The sequence below is a fragment of the Elephas maximus genome, chromosome 10 (genome assembly GCF_024166365.1).
Source record: "Elephas maximus indicus isolate mEleMax1 chromosome 10, mEleMax1 primary haplotype, whole genome shotgun sequence".
Classification (NCBI taxonomy): Eukaryota; Metazoa; Chordata; class Mammalia; order Proboscidea; family Elephantidae; genus Elephas; species Elephas maximus.
The window spans coordinates 41,102,595-41,111,554 of record NC_064828.1 but is presented as its reverse complement, the minus strand read 5'-3'; the positions used below and the strand labels follow the sequence as shown (position 1 = coordinate 41,111,554).

The 8,960-nt window shown below is 47.7% G+C and overlaps 1 protein-coding gene across 1 annotated transcript; it reads right to left on the bottom strand.

Moving 5' to 3' along the window:
• Window positions 1-5,172: 5,172 nt before the first annotated feature.
• On the bottom strand, window positions 5,173-6,831 carry FOXG1 (forkhead box G1). The gene has a single exon (XM_049898367.1). The coding sequence runs from the start codon at window positions 6,739-6,741 to the stop codon at window positions 5,266-5,268; it is 1,476 nt and encodes a 491-aa protein (XP_049754324.1). The 5' UTR covers window positions 6,742-6,831; the 3' UTR covers window positions 5,173-5,265.
• Window positions 6,832-8,960: the final 2,129 nt, after the last annotated feature.

Below are 8,960 nucleotides of genomic sequence, written 5' to 3'. Positions count from 1 at the left end.
CCCCTCGCCGGACCCAGGTTAACAAGCTTCGGGAGCAGGGCCTGCTATGGGGGTGGTTGGCAATTTAAGTGAAAATGGAGGAGGAGCGTTCTAAAAAAAAAAAAAAAAAGCCTTTAAAGTGAGGTAAGTCCTCAGCTCTGGAGCTAACAGCTTTCTCTCAAATAGGGAGAGCAAATACCTCCGAGTTTGAACGTCCAGAAAGTCCGGTTAGAGTATTCCTGCAGTAGCCATAAGATTCACAAACCATATTCCCACAAAATAAATTACTTTGCACACTAGGACCTATTTCAATCCCTCACTACCCCCACCCATATAAAGTCATCTTGTCTTCTCTCCATCCTCCTTTGCCATGTCTACATCCTCTTGGAGAAGATTCACCATGATTTCCTGCCGACGTGGAAAAATGATGCATTCTTTTAGCTATTTCTGTTGGTTAGCGAGACGCTAGGAAATTTCCTTAAAAATTTCCTGAAAGTCGCGGTTTAGAACCTCAAAGCAGTCAAGTGAGACGCAAACCCCCACCGCTCCGCCCAGTCCTTCCGAAAAGCCCTTTCACTTACCGCTCTTGAGGAAAAAGTGCTCCCAGTGCTTATGTCTTTTTCCTTGGAATCCTTTGGACAACGTCAGGCAGAGTCTTGGGTGGAGGAAAAAAAAAGATATCGGGAAGGAGACAAGAGACTCAAAACAAAATACCACACCACGTGTCCGCCAGCCCCGAGCCCCCTCGGCCTACATCTTCAGGACAAGGTCCGCGCGAACTGACCGCTAGAGAGGGTAGAGGATCAGTTTGGGGGAACGAAAACTAAGAGGTGGACGATTTCAACTGCTGACAGTTGGGGTGGGGGAGGTAGGGGAGGATAGAGAGGGGAATGATCGAGATGAGAAAAAGACTTAAAAAAAAAAAAAACCCACACAAGAAAATCCAGAAAGACGCAGTAACTGTGAAAGATAACGCCTTTGAACTCTTACAGGTAGGTAGCTCTTGGGGAGAAGGCAGACGTGTGTGTGCGCTAAAGAGAGAATCTAGATGACCTCTATTCTTTCCTTATCTCTGGGATCTGGCCTCAAGCAGGAAAAAAAAAAGGAGGGGGGGGAGATTTTAATTCAAGTTTCACCTACCCTGCTTGTTGGAATGGCTGCGCAGATTTTCATGCTGGAGAGTTCCATCTGTCTGGCAGAAGCTGGCGTGGTGTTGGGGGCAGGTTATCTGGTGAAGTAGGAATGTACAGGAACCCCGCCCTCCAGGCACAGTTACACAACCCCAGCAACCCGTCTCAGCCAGCTCTAAAACCTCTAATGATCTTCACCTTCACCCTTTGTTAGCCTAATTCTCCAACAGGCTTTTAGTCTTAAACACAACCAGCCACTTTAGCTTTTTATAAAATTAATTTCTCCAAAGCAAAATTATTTCAAGGCATGCAAATTCCTCAACAATGTTGTGGAAAATACCTTTACAAAACCATATTATATATTTAGAGTGCTAAATACATTGAATTTAGCTAGCTATCTAAGGCAAAATACCCACCAACCGAAATATTTAAATCAATACACCGCAAGACTCTTTCTTTTAATTTCTGTCTTTGATTTTTATATAAGCCACAGAAACCCCTGAAGCCCTCCAGAATAAGACTTTAATTGAATCTTGTTAGTTTTGGACTTTATGTTCTTTTGATTTTCAATTCGGTAACAGGTCTGAGAAAAATATTTGGAAGAATCCTGTCAGTGCTCCAGTTTAACTACATTTTCTCTCTGTATATTAATAATTTTTATTAACTTTTTATCAGATGAATCCAAGTAAAATACTTTAAACCTGGAAATAAAATATAATTTGATTTCAATTTTTAAGTTGTAAATCACTTTCAGTTACAGAATCTCAAGAAGAGCAACTTTGATCTCGTTAAAAATAATCCAAAGTATGAAAGAAGCTTCAAAAAGTTTTGAAGTATTTTTCTGGCATAAGCTAATTTAACCTGGCAAGGGTTGGTGACATTTATCAACACAACATTACAACCAATTTGATGTAAAAATGTATTAAATGCCATGCCAGGCTGTCATGTGTTTTTGGAGAAGAAAACTTGAAGGATGCTAGAAGAGATGGAGATGAATGAAATGTTCATATTGGACCTCAGGAGGCCTTCACAGAGTTCTCTCTCTGTATCTCCCGCTTCATGTCTAGATGCATATTAAACAAACTATTCTGACTTCTCATCACATCCAGCATATATGTAATTTGGACAATATGTCCAAGCAGAACTTCCATTCCTGTCCTTAGTTCCTACGACTTCAAAGAAGTCAATTCTACTCTTCACCTCAGAGTTCAAATTTTTCCATTGAAATTCTATTTCACTATCATCCAAAATTAAACCCTTATTATCACAAATAAGCATAGTTGTTTAAGGTAGCCAGAAAAGGAAAATACTGGAGGAAATCTTTCTTGTATATCTATATTCCTTTACCTCAATCGAAGAGTTCAACTTTCTTTTTAACCCTTGGTAGGCAAAAGACTGTATTTCCTATGTGATATTACACTCTCATCCCACAAATAAAATCCATGGCAAAAACAAACAATACATCATACCTTTGTCAGCCTGAACACTTGCCTTTCTTTGAGCTATTTTGGTTCAAAAATGCCTAGTGGGAGGTTTTTTGTTTTCTGTTTTGTTCTTTTTTTTTTTTTTTTGCCTAACTCTATTCGCTTGGATTCTATTACTGTTTTTAATATCCGCCATGAATGAATTAGCTTTTAAAACAATTTATTTGTGGCATTTTCTTTCCTGCTTCTTTCTAAACTGTTAAATTTCAAGAAACCTGGAACTCGGGCAAAAATTGTTCTCTTACTAAAAAAATTACATCCAGTTTTGGTATATTTTGGCTCATTCTTCATTTGTGCAAATTTGGTTCCAGCTCTTTTAAATTTCCTGGCCCTTATCTGTCTTCCCTGGGTCTCTCTCTCTAGTGGTGGGATTTTTTTTTTTTTTTAAGCATAATGATCTCCTCTCTCCCTTCCTCTCTCTCCATTCCGCAACCTCCACCCCCAATTTTTCAATATTAACTACTGCGTATTTCAATTTCAAATTTATTCGCGTATGCTTGCTTCTCCCCTAGGCTTTTTTTTTTTTTTTTCTGAGCAACTCTCTAAGTGTTTGCCGATAACATCTTGGGGATAGATTATTTTTCATTGGGTCCATTGTAAAAAAGTATCCAGCTTATTGCATTACTGCAGAATACAGTTCAGACTACACAACTGTAGCAAATGAACAACTTGTCCTCCACGGATTCCCCACAGGATCCAATTAGTTAGTAAACATTTTACTCTGGTTTTCTAATTATTTTCTGTAGTTATAGCAATTGGGCTGACTGAAACAATTCCAAAAATGTTTTAGACTTCATATACATATATGATTATATTTTAACTTGATATATATATATGTATGCACATCAAGTTAAAACTATGACTCAGTGTAAGCAAAAGGAACAAATCTCTAGATTAAATCACACATAGGTAAAAAGGAATCAAATAAATACCTCTACACTGTGAAATTTTTTTAAAAAAGGAGAGAGAGGCATTTTACTTCTTCTGAACATCTAGAATTTTAAATTTTTATAGTTTAAAATAAAATATAAACATTGATCTACAAGTCATTACAACAGGTGATAACTTCAGCAAAATCTATATTGCAACTTCAGCACATCTTTATTAGAACTTTCATTGTGGGTAAACAGCCACAAAAATAAATGCTGACTTAGAAAGTATAAATACAAATATCTTAAACAAAAATGTTTGCAGCATTCGTAGCGCAAATTGTACCTGAACTGAAGGGCTCGGTGTATCTATATATATTACATATGGGTGCATTATATTTACTTCTATCTAGCCATATACATATATATTTATTTATAATTTGTCAAGTACTATAAACAAGATACCTGAAACAAAATATATAAAAAGTAAGCATTCTATTAACTGATTTGAAAATAAACACAGGGTAAATAGCTATGCACATAAAATTAAATTATATCTCTTTTTGCTGTATATCTACAGAAACTTAAAGATATCAGCTGAAAAGCCTATGCTTTTTTTTTTTTTTTAAAGCTAGTGTTCATTAAATAGCTTGCTCCTTGTAAACTTTTATTCCACACTGGATAAAAATACAATTTTCATTTTAAAAGTCTCAGTTGAAATCAAAGGAGCAATTTAAATATCAGATTGGCTGAAAAAGCCTTTGGAGTCCTATAATTTTAGTGGGCTTTTAAAAATTAGCTCTATTTAATAAAAGAGACAGAAGTATCAAGATATATATGAATTTAGCCTATTTTTTATTTCTGTGTGTTCATAGTAAACATTTTTGTAAGTGACAAACACGGGCATATGACCACAGTATCACAATCAAGAAATTTTAAGACAACATTAACAATCACTCAAATTTATGCGGCATTTGCGCAACACAGGTTACATATTTGCAAGGTTTACCTATAAGTACAATAGGTATTAACATTTCACTACATTTAGAAAAAATAAAAGTGACCTGTTAGTGACCACATACATCAAAATATACACAACACAAACTGAAGGCAATCATTAATTTTGTCCCCTTCCAATTCATTCGAATGGGCAGTGCTGCCAACTGAAACAACTTTCCTTTTTTTTTTTTTTGTTTGTTTGTTTGGTTTTATTTTTTTTTTAATACTTAGTATACCGAGTGCATTTTCTAGAACCCAATCTTTGGTCTAAAAGTAAAAAAAAAAAAAAAAAAAAAAACAGCTCTTTAAAGAAAAGGACAAAACAATAAATGGCCAAAATAATTTCTTGGGCACCTTTACTACGAATGCTTCTTAAATACAAATTACAGTTTAACATTTTTAAAACTCTCCCCATAATTTAGGTTGTTCTCAAGGTCTGCATCCACCATATAGATCCATGATAACTTATAATACTGCACACATGGAAATCTGGCGGCTTCGAGATAGACTTGTCAGGTTTGAATGAAATGGCAAAGCAGTCACTATTTAGATACACATTCTACTGTAATTTTGACTTCCAAACCTTATTATATTCTACAATGTATTCTCCCCACATTGCACCTCGCTGACACTCCACACCTTGTTAGAATAATAAACAACCCTAAAGACTGAACAAACGTACAGAAATGGGGTGGGGGTGGGGGTGGGGCGGGCTTAATAAAAAATACCTGGACTTATTTTTTAATTATCATTTACAATGCAAATGTGTGTAAAACGTTCACTTACAGTCTGGTCCCAGGGATGTTAATGTATTAAAGGGTTGGAAGAAGACCCCTGATTTTGATGTGTGAAATAATCAGACAGTCCTCCAGACAGTCCCGTCGTGAAACTTGGCAAAGAGGGTCTTAAAGACTCACAGGGCAGGGTCGAGGGGGCCTGCGGCGACGTGGAGGAGGACGCGGCCCGGGCGCTCATGGATGTGCTGCTCTGCGAAGTCATTGACGGGTGCGGGACGTGGGGGAAAAAGTAACTGGTCTGGCCCGCAAGCAGGTTGACCGAGCAGGGGTTGAGGGAGTAGGTCCCGGAGCAGGGCACCGACAGGCCGCAGGGCACCGAGGCGGCGAGCGCGGCGGCCGTCAGGTGGTGCGTGGCGTACGGGATCTCCCCGTTGACCAGCCGGTCCACGCTCAGGCCGTTGGCCGTGGAGAAGGAGTGGTTGTTGCCCAGCGAGTTCTGAGTCAACACGGAGCTGTAGGGCATGGGGTGGCTGGGATAGGCCGACGTGGTGCCATTGTAACTCAAAGTGCTGCTGGCGCGGGGGTGGTGCAGGGACAGGAAGGGCGACATGGGCCAGTAGAGGGAGCCGGCGCGGTCCATGAAGGTGAGGCCGGTGGAGGTGAGGCGCGCCCCGCGCTTGAAGGCCAGCTTGGCCCGCGACGTGGTGGAGCGGCGCCGCAGCTTGCCCGTCGTGCCGCCGATGAACACGTCGTCGCTCGACGGGTCCAGCATCCAGTAGTTGCCCTTGCCCGGGTCGTCGTAGTGGCGCGGCACCTTGACGAAGCACTTGTTGAGGGACAGGTTGTGGCGGATGGAGTTCTGCCAGCCCTGCTTGTTCTCGCGATAGTAGGGGAAGTTCTTCATGATGAACTCGTAGATGCCGTTGAGCGTCAGCCGCTTCTCGGGGCTCTGCCGGATGGCCATCATGATGAGCGCGTTGTAGCTGAACGGCGGCTTCTCGTACTTGCCGTTCTTCTTCTCGCCCTCCTTGCCCCCCTCCCCGTCCTTGCCGCCCTCGCCCGCCCCCTTCTTCTCCTCCCCCCCGCCGCCGGCGCCCTTCTCCTTCTCGTCCGGCCCGACGGGCGCCAGCTCCCCGGGCCCGCCGCCCGGCTCGCCCTTGCCGCCCAGCCCGTCCGCTTTGGCTCCGTCCAGGGCGGCGGCCGGCGGGGGCGGCGGCGGCGGCGGCGGCGGGAGCAGCAGCTGCTGAGGGCCCTTGTCGTCGTCGGCGGCGGCGGCCGGGGCGCCCCGCGCCTGGGGGGGCTGCGGCGCCGGGGGCGGCGGCGGCTGCTGCTGCGGCGGCGGCGGCGGCGGTTGCGGGGCGGGCGGCGGCGGGTGGTGGTGGTGGTGGTGGTGGTGGTGGTGGTGCGGGGGGTGGTGGCTGTTGTGGTGGCCGTGGCTGGCGTGGTGGTTGTCGTTCTGGACCGCCTCGGGCACCAGGCTGTTGATGCTGAACGAAGACTTGGGGATCATTTTCACCTCTTTCCTATCTCCCATGTCCAGCATCACCCAGTCGTCGGGGGGAAACGGCGGCGGCGGCGGCGCGGGAGCGGGGCAGCGGCGGCGCGTCGGGCGGCGGTGACCGGTGGGTGCCGAGCGGGGCGCGGGCGGCGCGGGCGGCGGCGGCGGCACTGAGCGCTCCGGCAGCAGCGCAGTTGGACCGCAGGCTCGGGCGCTGGCAAGTCATGTAGCAAAAGCAGCAACCACCCCTCAGGAATTAGAAAAAAAAAGGGGGGGGGGAGAAAAAAAGAAAGAAAGAGAAAAAAGAAACAACCACCGCCCCGGGGGTGAAGATCCCTCGCTCCCAACTCTACTTCATGGTCTCCCCCCCACCCCCCGCTCTCCCCCCCTCTGCTGCTTCCTCCTCCTCCTCCTCCTCCTCCTCCTCTCGCAGCAGCAGTCACAGCAGCAGCAGCAGCAGCAGCAGCAGCAGCAGCCCAAAGGGGGGGAGAGCCGGGCTGCGGGCGGGCGCGTCCCGGAGCGGCCGCCGCGAGGCTGGGGAGACAGCGATCGAGGCGGCTATAGCCACAATTAATTTGCAGAGCTACAGGCGCACACTAGGGCTGTAAAAAAATTTTTGGTTTAACCTTTCCTACCGCTGGGCCAATCAGAGCCGGCGGCGTGCGGGAGCGTCTGTCTCGCTGTCGACCAATCGGCGGGCCCGCCCCCCCGCCCCGCCCGCCGGCTCCCGCCCCCTCGGGCGCTCGGCTCCCCCTCTCGGCGGGCCTGGGACCTCGCGGCCTCACCGAGCCGCGCAGGGATACGGCGGCGGGAGCACGCCGCGCCGCGGCCCTTGCCCGAGCGCCCTGCGGCCCCGCACCCCGCCGGCGCTGTTCAGCCGAAATTCCCCTCTTAGGGCAAATCTCTCACATGTCCGGCCTCCTCACTGTATTGGTTCCTTTTCCTTGGAGCGTCAATATTTGTCCTTATTGATTAAAGTTTGTATCCAGTTTTATTTTTTAAAAGCCGGGGGGCGTGGGCGAGGGAATGGACAGTGGGAGGAAGGGGAGAGGATGCAAGGAGAGGGCAGGAAATGGAGCAGGAAGAGGGGAGGCACCCCTCTCCGGAGTCTGCCCCGCTGGCCCGGGGCTGGCATCTCCGGGCCCGTAGGACAATTGTGCCCCTTGTAGGTGACGCTCGAGCGAGGCCGTGGGTGGCGGGGGAGGGCGGGCCCAGCCCTGGCGTGGGGGCGGGGGCCCTTCACCTCGGGGGAGGAGGGTCGGGAGAGGTTTGGGAGCGGCGGGCCGGGGAGGAGGAGGAGGAAGTGGGCAGGCGAGCGCGGGGCCAAGCGGGGGTTACTTACTCGGTTCCCGCGGCCCGGGCGGCGGCGAGCTCGGGCTCGGGCGCCGCGGGGAAGCAGGGCCCGGGGCTCCGGGCGCGGCGGCGGCGGGCGGGGGCGGCTCAGTAGTGGGCACCTCTGATGGCCTTCGGAAATGAGGGGTGCCCAGAAAGAAAACAAAACCAAACAGTCTCGAAATAAACCAGGTAACACATGCTCTGTGTGTCTCTTCCTTCCCTTTCTTTCTCTCCTGCTCCAGACCGTCGCTCACGCGCGGGGTGGCTCGGTGTCCTTTTCTCCTCGCTGCTCCAGCTTCTCCTCCGCTTCTAATCCGAATTGGAAGCGAGTAGCCGCGAGCGATTACCCAGGAAATGTTTTCTTTTTGCTTGTTGACATAGGAGGGAATATAGGGGTGGGCGTCTGTTTCCTTTTTTGTTTTGTTTTTAAAGCCTTCCTATTTTCCACTCCCTCTTTCTTTCTTCCCGTTTCTCAAATGCTTTTATTTTGCGCGGGCCTCAATCCTGAAATAACCGCATCCAGAAACCAGTCTCTTCCCACTCCCGGTGCTGCTGGGAGGCTCCTAGGAGCCATGGGAACGTGGGTCCCAGGATCCCAGCTTCCTGGGCTTTGGGGCTGGGAGGGTTTGGTTGAAGGCTGAAGTGACTGGGGAGATTGCGATTCGGGGGCTTTAAAAGGATCCCGTGGCCAGGGGCAGGGCTAAGGCCCTGCATTTCCCAGGGATTGGAATCTGGTGCGGAGCACACTGATCAAAGGCTGTTCATCCCACATGAACACGAAACACCACATTTTATGGAGGATGTAGCCCAAGAGAAGAGGGAGGTGAAGCATAAATGAACACCTTTTCCCTCCTTTGTAAGGTAAATAGTCGTCATAAATGTAAGCGTTTCTTCACTTTGAGAATAAACCCTCCGTTAAATTAAATGGC

Bases quoted from the DNA above. Each gene is read 5' to 3' on its own strand.
- FOXG1 (XM_049898367.1), bottom strand. From the start codon at position 6,741: ATGCTGGACATGGGAGATAGGAAAGAGGTGAAAATGATCCCCAAGTCT.